The 17,022-nt window shown below is 40.9% G+C and overlaps 1 protein-coding gene across 5 annotated transcripts in view; it reads right to left on the bottom strand.

The window, feature by feature from the left end:
• Positions 1 to 17,022, bottom strand: part of KLF12 (KLF transcription factor 12) — a 250,959-nt gene that overhangs the window by 165,860 nt on the left and 68,077 nt on the right. For all 5 annotated transcript variants that reach the window (XM_049815883.1, XM_049815886.1, XM_049815887.1 and 2 more), the window contains exon 2: positions 13,792 to 13,855. In XM_049815883.1, coding sequence (XP_049671840.1) covers positions 13,792 to 13,812 — 21 coding nt within the window. In that variant the 5' untranslated portion in view covers positions 13,813 to 13,855. The remainder of the gene's footprint in view (positions 1 to 13,791; positions 13,856 to 17,022) is intronic.

Genomic DNA, 17,022 nt, shown 5'->3' with positions numbered 1-17,022 from the left:
AGCCAGTGCACCTGATTATACATCGCACAGCAGGAAGATCTAACAAAGTATTGTTATTTGTATTATCTTTTTATAACCTAGCATCATGCTCCCATTAAAAATGTATAGTGACCCTAGCCATGTCAAGGCTTTCAAGAAATAATGCACTGAGATAATTGGTTGTTTGGCATCACACATAGCCTTTATAGCGTGTGTCAAGCTCTGAGTCATACTAATATATTTAACGTTTCTCATTAGGACATCATAAGAAATTGTGCCTGTATAAATCACATATTTATTCCCAACACGTGGCTTAGTTACACTATGTAAAATGATGAAAACGATTTCCTGTCCACACTAGCTATGTCTCACATAGAATAAAATGCTTTTATTAGATTTACTTTGCACCACAAGAACTGGATGGGTTAAGCTGCTCATATTTTTAAGCAACGATTTCTGCACAGGCATAGAGTGTTATGTGTACTGCATCTTTCTGAGGAGATCTGGACCACTAACATTAATAATGTGACAAACTGCCTCCATCATCATTCTGGATACTGAAATTCAATAAACATTACTGAAATATTCTAACCACTAAAATCACAGCCACAGTGGTTTCAAGAGCAGTATTTATCAGACACTGAATGATGCTGGACACAAATCTGGGGAGTAATTCCCTCATTCAATGTAGAGGATTCACAAGAATGCTTTTCACATTGAACACTCATGCCAAGTCACCATCACCAGTTCACACGTAAAGTAAAAAATGATATCTAAGAATTCTTTCAGGAAAATGCACATTTTCTTAAAAATCACTCCTCACAGGACTTCAGCTTAAAAAAAATAATAATAAAAAATAATAATTAAAAAAAAAGTCATCTATGCTAGGTACCCAACTCACATTTTGTGACGAAAAGCACCAAAACGATGTCATTGTTTGTGCTGTTTCTTCAGATGTCCATCCTCTGGCTCAGTGCAAACAACACAGAGCCTCCATCCAACTTTTATGTGCATGTCTATGCGTTATGTATGTGGATGTATACTTTATATTATTGGAAGACATTAATAAATTCTGCATTTGAAGAATCATAGAAAAAAAGCATGGTAATTCTATTTCCTGTTTGGTACCAGGCATAATAAACTATCCACTTCTAAGCAAAAATTGTGAAAGTCTATCATAACTTATTCTTAAGTTTAAAATAGTCTCCAGAACATTCAGGTGGGGTTTTTTGGGTTTTGTTGTTTGTTTTTTTTAAAGTAATGACAGCTCTCTATGAGTGGCCATTTGCCTGAAAAACAGCAAATTTTCAACCTGAAAGAATACTCACAAGATTAATGGATTATGTTTATTATTCTAGAACACAAAATTAAGTATTAACCTGCACACTAAAACTGAGAAGAAAAAAAAGAAGTCATACTGCTGATCAGCTCTGAGGAACGACTACACTAATTCAAGAATTCATACTGTTATGACTATATCTAATTATCAAGCTCTCGTAGAAGCCCACGCAGGCAAAGCAAGCCTTTTAAAGTAGGTTACCAAATAATCCTTCACGTTTTTACCATCACCAGCTACCATACAACTGCTCTAGGGTCAGATGTAAAGGTTTATGCCTGGATTGGATCATTTTTGTTGAAATTTTGCAAGGCAGATACTAGTTAAGTGCTCATCGTGTTGAATGGCCTACAAAGAAGTTCGTAAAAAGCAACCGTGCAGGACGAATCTTGGCTGGCTACCTGGAATGTCCCCCAGGGTCCAAAGCAGTCCAAGCCGATGCAGGATGGAAATGCCCAGGTTCACTCCTCACAAGCAAGGAATGTGGGTTCATCGGTTTAAGTGTAACAAGCATTCTTGACCTGCCATCTCAGAAAGAAGTGAAGGAGGCAGACACTTCCATGCTGTAACACAACAAGCAGTAGATGCTTGTAGATGCTGACTCTTTTCTCCTTTTTCAATTTTTATAACTTCTAAAATTTTCCAACTGCAAGCTTCAGGACTGTTAACTAAACAGTTTAACAAAACAACCACAGCCATGCTAGCCAGCACTTAGGTTCCTTTGCAAATGCAACATTATCTCAACCACACATGGAAAAACACCTTTTTTTTTTTTTCTGACTTGCTAGATACACGTGTAGGCAGATACTTTTAGGTCACTTATGTTTGGATTAGAAATGAGAGACTTCTCTCCGAGATGAATGTAGATGCATCCCAAAGCAGGATAAGCTGTGGAGAAGCAGGGCGCAAAGAAGCTGTCCTAACCAGGGGGCTCCTTCGGACACCACAACTTTTCAGGATGCTCTTCTGTGTCCTTAGGGTCTGGTGCTACATAACTACGTAGCGTGTTGGAAAGTCTGGAGGCTGAAGTGAACTCTTCCCCTCGCTTACCTTGCTCATATCTTATTTAGGATTTTACACCATTTGGGGAACAGTTACAGACACTTTAAATCACATTTGCCTGGTGTGGTCTTTTATTTATTTACTCAAAAGATCCCCACGTGGGAGAGTTCCGAGACACTGCAGTGGAAGAATTTCAATGTTTTAAAACACTTTCTGATCAAAAAAACCCCTCTGTTTGTCCTTATAAACCATTCCTTGGTCTCTGATCCCATCAGGCCACGATGTGGACAGACCCTGGCAAATATAAGCAAAATAAGCAAACGGTTTATTACTTCAGTGCCCTTCCTTGCAAACTGCAGTAACTGTTACTGACATAGACTTATGACTACGCGAAAACAACTGGTTTAACTAGAAACCCAGCCAGAAAAAGAAACTGGTAAGAAGAAAAGTCTGACTTTGTACATCAACTGATAAATAATAATCGCTATCCAGTATCCAGAGTAAATTTGTCAGAACTAATCCCAGCCTGCATTTTGGAATTAAGAGTGGAACACAGCGTATTTAGTAGACCAACTAGGTATTGCCTATCACCCACTGAATCACTGAAAATGTTTTAATTTTTTTTCATGAACAAAAGCAGAAACTCACCCTGCTCATGGAATGTTACATTCATGAAATTACCCCTTTTTTTCCAATAACCTGTTTTCATATTAGTCAAACAAGTGCCTAGGTTTCTGTGCAACATTGTATGATGAACTACTTGCCCAGACTTTTCTAAAAGAAGTAGCAACTGACATCAGCTTAACACAAAAGGATTCTTAAGCTTCATATAGCTCACAGAAACCAGAAACTAAGGACATCATTCACTCTTTTGGAAACCTGCTATGCCCAACAGTAAATCTTTTCCTTCAGGCAAAAGTGGTAAGTAGCCTTGATCGTAACAAACTGTTGCTACAGATCAAAGAGTAACGGCACATTTTTATTCAGAGTAAACTAATAGCCAAACTCTTGCTTGAAGACAAATACATGGTTGAGAAGCACACAATAGGTGTTGTTATTACAGTCTACATTTAACTACTCTATCTTCCAGTGTTCCTTTGTCTATTTTCCATGCTGAAAAGGTATGATCAGCTGAGGTAGGAGAAAACATCCGCACCAACCAAAGTGGGTGAACTGGTTTCAGTAAATTAAAGCTTGAAACCTCTTAACGTTAGTGTTAAAACTTCTTTCCAACACACACCCACTTATGAAATCATGAAAGTTCTAAAACTTTTGAAATTACTATTATTACCACCACAGAAATAAATAGCAGGTGAGCTTGGTTTATAAATGCTTTCCATATATTTAAATACGTAGCAGTTAGGATAATTACCCAGCCTCTTCCAAGCCTCCTTTATCAACCCATGAATTATCAGCAGATAGTATATTTTTACTGCATAAAAGCCATATTTTCAGAGATGCACATTGCTTGCTGTTCCTGAAGAGCTTTAGAAGTCCTGAATAAGACAGTACAATAGTTAAAGGCATCCAGACTATTCAAAAGAAAGGTCTAGCTCCTTGTACATGAATAGCCAAGGATATTATGAACTCTCTGGCTCTCTTTCTGCATATAAAAAAAGATTATCCTTGCTTTCTGCAGATATTATTAAGGCAATTCACTTGTTTTACATTCTGCAATAAAATAAACTCCACTGTCATGCTGCCTGGAGCTCCTGTATCTCATCCATTATGTAAATCTCCAAAGAGTAGTTCAGCAAACACCGTCTCAGTTCCACTGCACCTAATAAGACGACCTACACATCTAAGTTAATTTTCATCTTCCTAAGACCAACAGAAACTCCTTACTTCTTAATCTGCAAGAGAGATTCTTACTGTCATCTTCCTTCATAACCACCAAAGCCCAAGCACATACAGTTTTAAATGAAACTCAGACCTAACTCCAAATGTTTGGGTTTTGGGGGTTGCACCACCTCTTCTAAAAACAGGAAAATAAAGCCAAGGAAAAAATAATGTTTTGAATCTCACTGGTTCTAGGGCATCCTCCTTGTTGGGTGGTTTGGGTTTTTTTGCTAATACAAATACTGGAACACTGCTACATTACTTAGAAATTTAGGTGGAAACTCAGTGCATGTTTACCTATAACGTTTGAAAGCCAAGGCTTTTGTTTTCATTTGAGCTATGCCCACATGTCCATCACAGCTGACTGCAGCAATCACAGCTGTAGCAGACTGCTACCAAACTGAAGTGAAACAACAACAACAAACCCTAAGTAAATAGCAAAGTTCAAAAGAAGGTAACAGCCTCAAAGCAGAAAACTTGCCCTTTCCTGACTCATCACTGAATCTCTGCACAAGAAAGGCTTAATGAATCACCAGGAGTACACATGAAGTGCCATGTGGGAAGTGTAAGAGCAGGTCAAGATTTACATTAATACCAGGAGCTTATTTTCTCTTTTAGACACATGTCCTTGGGTATATGAAATACCATATCCAGTGGAATCATTATTCAGGTTTGTTAGCAGTGGGTATCAGTATTAAAATAACTGCCTTCTCCTTATGTGCTAGCTACTGAATTCTAACACATTCTTCTACACCTTCATATAAGAAGTGACAAATTGCCATTGGTTGACATTATTCTCTCCATGGCATGTCAAAAATACTAAAATACAAATGCATTTATTTCTAGCACTAAATGTTTATTGTCAGATATGTAGGAAAAGGAAAACAAGAAAGTGTATGTAGTATTTCAATTTCTGGTTCAATGTATCTCAATCATCACTGCTGTGCAGACCAAAAACCATGGGGTTTTCCCTTCTCATTGAGAAATAAAGATTAACTCTAAAATGCAGTTAGCTGTCCTGCTTCATGATACTGAGAATTAATACCTCCCACAACAGAAGCATCCTTTTTTTCCATGCAAACCCTTCCATCCTGATAACTAATGACCAGAAACAGGTCAAGAAACAAGCAGAAGCAGGCAGTCCTGTAAATCTCTGGTTTAAACTTGTTTTCTATGATGGATCATGCCCAACAGAACTGAACAGTATTCAGCTTCTTGGAAACCAAAAACCTGAGAGTATGAATTTAAACATTTTTCTCCCCATTAGGCGCTTTGGAAACTTGTGTCATACTTCTGAAAATACACACATCAAAATGGTCTTGTCAAACAGCTTTGAAATTAAATGCCTTGTGCTTCCCTCTCTGGAGTAGTACAAATTTAGTCATTATTAGAATTAGTATAATTGTTTTCTAAGTGCTCTAGGAATGAAAGGTGAAATGAGCTCAGTGACTGCTCTTTCATTCCCATCAGAACATGCCACAGCAGAGAAGTCAGCATGCAAGAGCAGGGATGCTCAGGGATGCTTTGAAAACTGAAGGACTGGAGAGCGAGTCCAGCAAAGCGGAGCCTGGTGTCCTCACCATGTCTGCACCAGCACGGCTTACAGGCAGAGGAGATGTCTGTTCTTCCAGGGAAGACACAGAAATCCCATGGGAAGAACTGCCTTCTGCAGATGCCTACTGCTGTCTGCCAAGTAGTGGAAGACAGGCACCTTCAGCAAAATGACTGAAGGTGAAAGGAACGGTTCCAGGCCTTTGAGATCTAGCTTCCTGTGGACTATGTCCCATCACTTATGACTAGTCCTCACCAGGGGCATCGAGGCTGAAAGAGGAACCAAAGAAGCTGGTTTGAAACAGAAGCTGGTTTGGGAACACCACTAAACAAAGAGGGACATTGTGGAATCTCAGCTGGGAGGTCCCTGAGCATTCACTAGCAGAACTGCAAGTCTGAATCTCCCTCCGCAAGCAGCACTGTTGCAACAGGAAGGGATCTTCTCAGTTTAGCTGAAGACATCCACAGCCTATGCCTTTCAATAGCCCATGGGAAATGAGAGTATGTTAGGTAACCTTTTTGGAGCATAGCTCCTGGTTTGGTTTCTTCCAACCTAGCTTTCGCAGCCCAAGGCCATGCTATAAGGCAAAAGGAAGCACACCAGGCCAGGACATTCGTGGAAGCATCTCCTGATCCAAGCTAAACCAGTAACAGTCTGCTCGCTTCCCAGCTCTAGTCTAGACTGCTCCAGCCAGCTTCCTCCAAAACCAAAACTGGCCTGTGGTTTGGCAGGACTGATCCTTCCAGGCTCTTCTAGTAACAGTGTGGACAAACCTCTACCAGTTTGACTGGTCCTACCAAGCCCTCCAAGCCTGTCCCCTGAGACCCCTGCACACGGCCTCGCACCGGAGCCCACGACATGCAATGCATGCTTTCATGCCATGGAAACTCGACACTGACAGGCCCCCAATTATCTCCAACAACAACAATAACGAGCAGCAGGAGCACCGCAAAGGTACTGGAGGACACCCATACTCCAAAAGGCAGCATCACACCTGCAGCAAGCGCAGTATGGAGGGAGCTAACCCTGGCTGGTGGGCATGCAGGGACCTGGCATCGCTCGCACCATGGCCACAGTTCGCTCGCTGAAGGGGATGCACTCAGCAAGGCAGGTATGCCAGGTCCTACGTGTAGGCTTGGCAGTCCTGAGACACTAGATGCAGCTGCAGCCAGAACTGAGGAAAGGCTCACATCAAAATTTCCCACCTAGATCTCCGGGCTGCTTCCATCATTTTATTTCACATAGTCTACAACATGCATTTTGGAGACTACAAGAGGCAGCAGCGTCCGTTTCTGCCTCTCCTGACAAGCAGGAACTCTGCATGTAGCCCATCTTCTCCCCCTCTCAGCCCAGGAACACCAACACAACATGAATTTCAAATACCAGAAATGGCAACCAAGGGTGTCTGTGCCTGCATTATAAAGCAATTTGTCACTTTATGCTCACAGGCTAGTTTTTGCTATCTCTGTTCTCAGCTCTGGCTAAACTTTTCAAGGTGAAGTTTTTTTTCACTCCCAAGATGAATTTAAAAAACAAACAAAAAAACCCCAAAAAGCCAAAAAAATCCCCAAACTTTAAAAACCAAAGCAACAGTTACAGGAGGATACTCATCACAGGAAGAGTTTAAGCTTTGTATGACCTAAATTAATCAAAAAAAGTTAAGTAATCACACACCAAGCCTTACAATCAACAGCAGTAATACAAACGATAGATGCCAATGTTTACTAACTAAAATTGTAAGGGGATACCTATTAACTTTCAGAAGCAGTTTAACAGGCACTCTACTGCACTGAGTTATGTCAATAGGCACTGAAGCAGACCCTTAAACACAGCTGTCACCTACATCCACAATTTACTAATCACAGACTCATCACCACCACCCATCTCTTTGTGGGGGAGTGATCTAGGCAACACCAGCAAGATCTATCTTTGCTTTGCAATGACACTTAGTAATTTTAATGACATGAACTGTGAGAACAACTCTGGTATTCTTAATATTCCATGTTTTCGTCACATTTTGTCAATTCTAGACTAATTACTCTCTTGTGAGCTACCTTATTTCCCCCCACACCACCTCACATGAAGGTAGCTGCCATCCTTTTTTTATGCAATTCTCCATTCTTCCTTTTTCAAAAAAACATTTAATAAATAGGATTTTAATTCAAGAACTACTGCAAAATCAATGCACCTGAAACATTCCACAGCAGCTTCAAGCAGAGCAAAAATCTGTGCAGCCGCTGGGATGCAAACCCCGCACACCACTGCCGAGCGGCTGCGGGGCCAGAGACATTTCTCCCGATCCTGAGCAAAGCCTCTTGGGCAGCTCTGCGCTGACTACTTGAAAATACAATCGTATTTATTTTATATAGGGATCTCTGTATCTATTGATTTTAAAAGCAAAGCTTCAGGTTTTTGCAGTAGACCAGGCTTTGACAGGCAATGTCTAACACACCCCGTGCCTACTTCCATTGCCTTTCTGAAGTGTGAGGGTGCAGAAAGACCACAGTTATCTTCAACCACTAAAGTAACACTTCTAAAACATATTGTATTTTTGATATATGAAACATAAAAGCTACGGTTACGATCCTCCATAGATGTCTGCCCCCCGAATCCACACTGGCAGGAATAAAATACAAGGAGAAAACCCTCAAAAATCATAATCCAACTCGATTTTAAACAAGGTCAGATCACAAGCCAAGCACTTAATATGATTTGGCCCCAACTCCGATGAACTGATTTTGTGTGTGTATAGATGTGTGTGCTTTGGATACCCACCCTAAGCCAGCTGCTGAAGAGCATTGTATAAACACACCGAAATAGTTGGGAAATGAACGGAATGGAGCCAAGACCCAGGACCCATAAACAAGAAACCATTTAGGCTATGAAAGCAACTGCCCAGCAGAAATGAAGAAAGAAGCGATGTAGAACAAAATTTGTACTGTTGTTCATAAGGAAAGCCTAATAGGAACGCCGAGGTCTCCCCAGAAATCACTCATTAACTTTACAAAGGCAAAGGGAAGAGGACCGAGCTCATACGCAATGCAAATGCATCAAGCCAAAGAGATTCGTTGCAGGCATCTTAAATGCCTTTTTCTCCTTGGAAAAGATCAGTGTTGGAAATGCCCCGAGCAATTTTTCAGCCATGGGGATCAGTTCCAAGTCCACCTCACCCCACTCCCAGCGGGGCTGAGCTGGCAATAAGCAAAGCTGGGGGCTACAGGGCTCACAGCCCATGGCCCGCCAGCAGCCCGTCAGCCCCACCGGGTGCCTCCTAGGAAAGGATGGGAGCAAGAGACAGCACAGTATGTGGCAGTCTGTGTAAGCAACAGAAAAGGAAAGAAAATCTCTGCTGCTCCTCCCTTTCCTGAATATAAGCTTTGGGGAAAAATTTTCCTCCCACTCTACAGTTTCAGCGTAAGTTTTACATTTTTCAGTGACAGTAAGTAAAAGCAGATCTGTCCTATGAATATGACTGGGCTCCAGACAACAAACGGCCTGCTATCTATTTACACTGTGAAATATTCATTAAATATCAACCACCAATGGACTGTTAAGGGACCCATCTTGATAAATGCTAGACAACAGATGAAACCAAAAGAACTTCAGTCTCCTTGCCTTGATGAATGGGGCCATCAGTCATTTTTAAGTGGTCGTTTGTTACATTGTTTTATCCAAGATATTTATAATCATAATGAATTGAGACAAAACATCAAACTACAGCCTGTTTGCCTGAGAGTAATCTAAACTGAAAAGCACATGACAGAAAGGATAGATTGACGGCCAGTGCAATATAACTCCCTTGAGATTAATATATTTTACCCTGTTGATGTTTCTAGTCATAATTATACTCCAAGAATCCACTGAATGACATTAGATGTGAAAGACCGCTTAAGAGCAATCACTTACTTTCTAGGAAAACTGCATTTGCTTGCAGTAGATACGGAAGGGACAGCTGACAACAAAACCCAAACACATCACCACACTGCTACTAATATTCTGACTATGCAAATATAAACACAAAAGTTCCTCAAAACACCCTCAAATACACTAAAAAAAAAAATTAAAAAGTTTCAAAACCAGACTATAAAATCACGAAGAAAGTAAAGACTGAAAGTCCCATGAGTCCAAACTGCATCCAAAACCAGGGTAGCTCCAAAGTCAGATGAGACAACACAGGGGCTTGCCCAGCCTGCAGTGGAGCACAGGGTCGGTCCTCCCCAGGTGCAGGACTTCTCACCTCGCTGAACTTGATGAGGTCCCTGCCAGCTCCTTTCTCCAGCTGCCAAGGTCACCCTGAAGGGCAGCCCTGCCCTCACTGCATCAGCTGGGTACCCCTGCACAGCACCACGGACGCAGCCAGCAGCTCAGAGGATGGGCACCCTCCTGCACCCTGCTCCGCACAGGAGTCAGAGGAGGTGAGGCAAAGGCACATCAGAGGTTGGGAGACTGCCGAGATGGGGTGAGCTCTGGAGAGTTCAGGAAACAGCCCCTTGTATTGAGTCCCTCCCTCTAAACAGCTAAGCCAAAGTTTGCCTTTTTTTTTTTTTTTTTTTTTTTTTTTAAGAGATGACACACAGGTTACAATGTGAGACAGCAATATTCTTGGGCTTATCCCACAGAACTCTTTAGAAAATAAGCAGTCATCTCCTAACACCACTGAATTCAATACAGCTCTGTGCTGCTTATCATTTTTTGAGCATTAAATAACTTAGAACATCACTACACCTGATCAAATGAATTGCCCAGTAGTATTTCTGCAAGTTGTTTGTGAAACCACAGTGTGAGCGGGAGACTGCACCCAAGACCACTCGTTATGTACAACCCAGACCTGCCTTTCCAATCTGAGCAACCTCTTCTCCCCTTTAATTTCACTCTCTGACCTCCTTTCAGCCCTGCCCACTTGTTTTTGATTTAAAGTCTTGATCTTTATTTTGCCAGAGACTTTCTGAGCTATAGTTCCTCCCTGTCAGTTACCCATTTCCTTACCAGCTCCTACCCTGGTCTCCTCTCCACACACCCACATTCAGTCACTGTAGACTGAAAAATGTAAACTTCAAACATCAGAATCAACAGAGAACTGAACCTCTGGATTCAGTCACTGTTATAATGGAAAATGTAGAAGCATCATAAGCTGTGTGCATTCAATATACATGTATGCTACCAGGTTTATTTTGCATATTTCTCATTGTTCTGGGAAAGATTCATCTAACCTCATTTTGAGACAGGAAAATTTATGTTCATATTTCCTTCATTAGTTGCATATATGCTTAAATGTCAGTTATTTATATAAAACCACATATATTTACATATAATATTACATAGTCTGAGGCAGACCAAAGACCTAAAATATACCAATATAACATACACATGATGCAACCCAAGTTGTTTACACCCCCAACGATATACCAACATACTCATGTTAGCAATGGAAAGCTTTCACAACTTGGTTAGCAAAACAGCAATAAAGTGAAAGGCTGAGGCAGGCTGCTGAGTGAAACCCAATCTCTTTCCTACTGGAGCCAGAACTTTATCAACTGATCTTAATAGTGACCACAGAGGAGCCCTCTCCCACCTCTATTGCTTAAGTTTTCTGGAATCAGTCTTCCCACAAAAGGAATTTTTAGCCTCAGACTTTGAATTCTTCCACATAACCACATTTTTTTCGTGTTCGGTGATATGACTTAATCATGGTACTTTCCTAATATAAAAGATTAACAGCTGGATTCAGAGCCCTATGTTTGCAAAGACTACCAAACAGAAAACATGTAAAGAAATTACTCAGCATCCCCCTGCTTATCTTCACAGATTTTGCGCAGCTTCCTCACAATTACTGCAGTATGTCATCAGAAGGACATGAGGGAGTGGAACTATGGCTCGATGTGGAAGAGGTCACCCTGTTCTCCTGTTCTTCCTTCCTTCTGCTACCACTCTGTGTTGAACCAGAAAGGCAAAAGCAGAGAGAGGAACAGAGATACAAAACTAGCAGTACTGCATCTCCCATGCAACTACAGTCTTTCCCAAGGTACCTGGGAAAAGGCCACGCGAGTGCAAGAGTCTTTTGCGTTTGCCTGACCTGGAAGTCCTCCCTCCTCTGTGCAGACTCTGGTTACAACAGCCCCTCTCAAGGATCTGACAAATCCTTAACTTTTTCTGGCTTGGTGTCACTTCCTGAGCCAAATACTTAAGAAGGTCCTCTAGTCTGACCTACTTTCTCCTCAATTCAATGCAAAACATTACCATGCTATGGTAATACCGCTCTGTGCTGTCTTCTGGATAGCATGAGAAGTCCACCATAACATAATGATATCCAGAGATAGCTTACAGATAATTAGTTTGGTCTTTGCACCCTCTCACGCTTTCTGCCAGTAAAGAGCCTCCCGAGTTTGTACATACAGGATTTTATCACTGCAGTTCTGGAAGATGCAAGCAAGGTTTGGACAGTATCAGTTTTTCACTCTGCTATTCACAGCCAGCAGGTCTGAGCGGGGAAGTGTTTGCTCCCCCACTATGCAAGCCCATCCTGAGCTATCAGACATCGGTAGGGATAGACAGCAGCCACCGACACATCAGCCATCAAACCAAAGAGAAATTCTTTAAGAGTTTGTGTGCTGGTTATAGCAGGCAAAAACTGCTGGTTCCTATCTGGGCATACAGGTCCCTGATCCCATAGAGAAACTGTGTACATTACTGCAGAGTTACTAATACCACTAGCTGTCTCTACTAGGGTTTAAATTTGGCTCCTAGAGGCTGGAGGTGTTTTCTGGGACCTGTGGTATACAAAGCAGATGTTCTGTGGATGCTTCCAAACTAAAGATTGTTTCACTGGCTGTCATTTTGGGAGACAAGATTCAAGGACACAGATGATTTCCTCAAGTCTTATGCTGCTTGTGGATCCAGAGGTAGCTAGGATAAGCATGTCCACTACCTGTTGTAAACACTAAAAAAAGCATACCTGAGAAGGAATTAAGCTCTTCTGTATCCAAGTCAGTTGTTGATAAACTGCAAAATTTCTGAACCACTAAAAGATTGATAAAACCAAATTATCACTAAGATAAATAAGAATATTTGTCCTCCTGAACTACTTTGCTCAAGTTAGTAGAACTATAGACTTACATTTCTGGTATTGAACTGACACCACTTCTGAAAAAATCCACGGGTTTTGCTGGTTTTTTTGACTGTTCCCACCCCTGACTGAGACTCACGGGTTGACGAAAGCTATCTAGAAAATATGTTTTCCACCATAACATATCCCTCCTTGACTAACGGGGTTTCCAGAATGCCTTATTTAACTGAGCTGCTGTGCAGTATCCTGCTGGACTGTGCCCTGCATCCCATTGCACCGCACCCTGCAATTGTCATTACAATTCATTTGCTCCAGTGCAAACCCACAGGCAGAGTCAGCTTTGTTTAAACAGCCTTGGCAGGAATCGGTTAACATAGCATCCCAGCCAAAGCCTACAGTTCAGTCACCCATAAGTCAGATTGACAGACGTCTAGGCCTACTGAATTTTATCATCTTACAAAGCACAACAATAAAGTCAGTAAAGCACAGAGGTCCACTAACAGCTTCTTCCTTTTTAACTAGCACAGAAATACATGCTGTAAGACAGCCATCTCTCTATGATAAGAAAACAAAGCACCAAGATACTTTCAAAGATATCATATCCTATTTGACTTCTTAAAGAGCATCTGTCAATGTGGCATCCGAGTGCCACTCCACAACATATTAAGCTTCATAGCCAGCAGCTGTAATGGAAGACAACGCCTCTCACTCTCCCTTCATCCTTGCACATAAGAATAATGAACACCACTGTGCCTCAGCCCATTCAAGCACCTGGCTGCAAAGGAATTACCTACGTCCCTAACGTACTACTAGTTTTTGCTTTGAACATTCAGGTTTGGTCAGAAACTGTTGCGTTAAGCTACAGCTGTGTTACGCTACAGTATTCCCCTGCCTGAAAGACAATACAGCATATGAAGCTCAGACCAGTTATTTCATCTATTACGTTTTGTAACACAATATAAATTTTTGATAATAGCAGTAATATGTATAATGCATATGGCTATAAAAATGTCAACCAACTTTTATGGCTTTCCTCTTCATATGAATATTCAGTCATCCATTTGTCCCTAGATCCACTTCAATCCTGAAAAAAGAAAAGATGAAATAATTTAACGGATGTATTTTCTTAGAGGTTCATTAATTTCTCAAATATTATTGCATATGTAAATAAAAACCTAACAATAGACATCTATTCCACAGTAAAACAGAGGTCAGAAGAACAGTAAGTTTATAAAGCACTTTAAATAAAACTGGATAAATACAACAAAAAGTATATTGGAGAAAGCATTATGTTTCCTCTTAACTAATGATTTCAGTCAATGCTCTCAGTGTCTTTAATTTCTGAGCTGCTACTTGAGCACACTAAATCCCAACTGCTTTAATTAGTCTTCAGGGTCCATTATATTTCAGTACCCTGCATTTGTACCGGTAAACTTCCCAGCAGTTACCAAGTGCGAATATTCTTTACTGGTATTTCAAAATGTGTTTCCCAAAAATACTATTTCAGATCTGGACAATACCAGATTAAAAACCAAAATACACTGATTAGTGAGCTCAGTCAATACTCCAGCCATGGGAAATAACTGTGCAAGACCATTACAAAATTCGAATACTTATTCCTTGAAAGGTTTCCTATGGATACATGATTATTTTAGTTATGTTTCCATGTGAATCTATAAAAGAAAAATGTATATTGAGATTTAAATACTGTATTATACTTTGGGGAGGCTCCTTCAGGTTTAAGAAAATATACTAATCTAGTAGTCTAACTTTTTTAAAGCCTGGGGTGGGGGTGGGGGGAAGCTTCAGATGTCCAAAATTTAAATAACAGACAGTATGTCTTAAACCTCTTGCCAGAATACATGCATATATCTGGAAGCAAATGCTACTTACATATGTCTCTCTTACTAATGGAAACGGTGTGAAGTCAAGAATCTAAATCTGCTGTCAGAGTTATTATAAACAATCTGTTGTTATTTTTATATCATTCAAAATAAGGTCATCCTTCAAAATAGCAGTGGAGCATCACCTGCCTGCTTTTAAACCACAACCCAGTATTTCGTTACTGCTGTATATACGACAACACGACTAACAGGTTTCCAAACACTAAGCAAATTTTACACTGAAAACACGACAAGAAGCTCCCTTCAGCATGTAAAATTAGTAAATGTTCATATACTGTGCTACTATTATGCTAACTAAACACCATGTACTTAATTTGATTTCTAAGAAAATATTAACGTTAATAGAAAAAAGTTCCAAATATTCATATGAATCATAAAAGGTAGCAAAATCACTGCCAACACTGATCTAACTAAATGTAACTAAATACTGTAGGCTTAGAGCATGTTAACTATTGTAGACCATTTGTCCCATCTCCCATGCATCTTGTAGACTCTCCTTCCTTTTGTTCTTTAATCTCCCTTGACATTATTTGGATTGCTTCAAAATTTCCATTTCATGAAGAAGATTTATTTTTTTTTTTAATTGCATACTTGAAGAACCACCTTTGAGTTTCTAGCTGCTCTTTCTCTGTGCTAATGTCCAAAAATGGGACAAGTGGACCAGGTTTTCCATATCCTGGACATACATGATATGGTTATCTAACCTGAGCAGGAAATGACATAGTCATCAAGTTCTTTAAAATTAAATGTAATATATTCAAAAGCTTCACGGGATCTCTGTCAGAGGAAGACAGAGTCTGACCTGTAGTTGTTTCCAGTTCTTCCAGTTTTCTCATCGTTACTCCTCCCTACACGCACACAGACACACACGCTCCTACAACGCAACTTAGCTTCAAGTTACACACAAACCCTGAAGTTCTATTAGGTTACCGTGGCTATGGCGACAGAGCAAACACGGGTATGTGTTTCAAAACCGCTAACACACCGCTACCCAACCAGCCATAGCCACAGCTGCTTTCGCTGTGCAAATCATGTACAACAGCCCTCCCCGTGAAAAAGCTACTTTTGTTGGCATTGACAAATAATTGGGTTAGCTTATCAATTCTCTTCAGGTCTGCGCAGTTTATCAAGCACTGAATTGCCCTCGTCCTTGCACCGCTGGGGTGCTCTCCTCCATGGAAGGGCTTTTGCTTGTCCTCCTCTTCGCCGAGCACCGGCAAGGCACACGACGAGCTCCAGCAGTGCCACCCCCCCAGCGCTGCTCCACCACGGTACGCAGGGGGGACAGGGGTTGGCCCCTAGCACTGACCAACACGGTGACCAAGAGCATTGACTTTGGTGGCCAATGCATTCTTGCCACGCATATAGGCCACAGGCCTCGTCATCGCAACTATTTTAGGCTGCTTTTGGGGAGAAGATGAAGAGTAAACGGTTTATCTGAAAATGGCGTCCAACTAGTAATTCCACAAATCTGTTGCCTCATTTTCAGAAGAGCTGAAAAGCTTCGGCTTCAGATGAAATGACTTCAAAATGCATATAAAAATAGGACTGTCCGTCCTTACAGATCTAGTGCATCCATTCGCCACATCTGTCATTGCTGTGAAACCTGCTCTAGACTTTGGTTTTCAGCAGCTTACTGTGAAATCTCAGTTTCTACTATCACAAATATGAAAACAGACATCAAAGTCCAAATAGAACCATCATCCAGTTGTATCAAGTGTTTTTTATGCCAGAAGAAAATCTACCCAACAAGACAACCGCACAATATCCCCGATTCAAAACCTTTGTGTCAAAAGGGCTCTTTACGTAACCAGAGAGCAGAGCACCTAACAAACGACCAGTTTCAACCAAAAGAAAGAAATGTAAGTAGCAAACAGAATTATATCCACTTCCAGCCAAAGGCTAACCATCACCTTAAAATCACGTTTTCAGACCCCTGTACTTTATAAAGCTTATGAATGATGCCAAACATTAGATTCTTCCCCCTATAGAAAAAGAAAACCAAACAGAAATTACAACACCTAGTCCATTTTCAAAAACCTGTCTTGATCAGAATAAATGCCCTGGTGGTTCCACCCTGGCCAGCATCTCTACCCACTGGCGGAGCTGAGCAGGAATCGCAGACCAGAGTAAGGAACATGAGAAGGGTTTCAGCACCATCATGCTGAGCATATTTCTAGACAAACAGAGGCCACTATGTGTGTGGAGGTGCCCTTGTCTCTACAAATAGTAGATTTTTTAACATATAAACCCATGTAAATTCATTTCAAAAAAATTTCATAATGGTACCACCTTCACATCTCTCTTACATACTGCTAACTTAAGTAAATTCACATTGATACAGTTA

The sequence above is a fragment of the Accipiter gentilis genome, chromosome 13 (genome assembly GCF_929443795.1).
Source record: "Accipiter gentilis chromosome 13, bAccGen1.1, whole genome shotgun sequence".
NCBI lineage: Eukaryota > Metazoa > Chordata > Aves > Accipitriformes > Accipitridae > Astur > Astur gentilis.
This window is presented reverse-complemented; position numbering and strand designations above follow the sequence as displayed.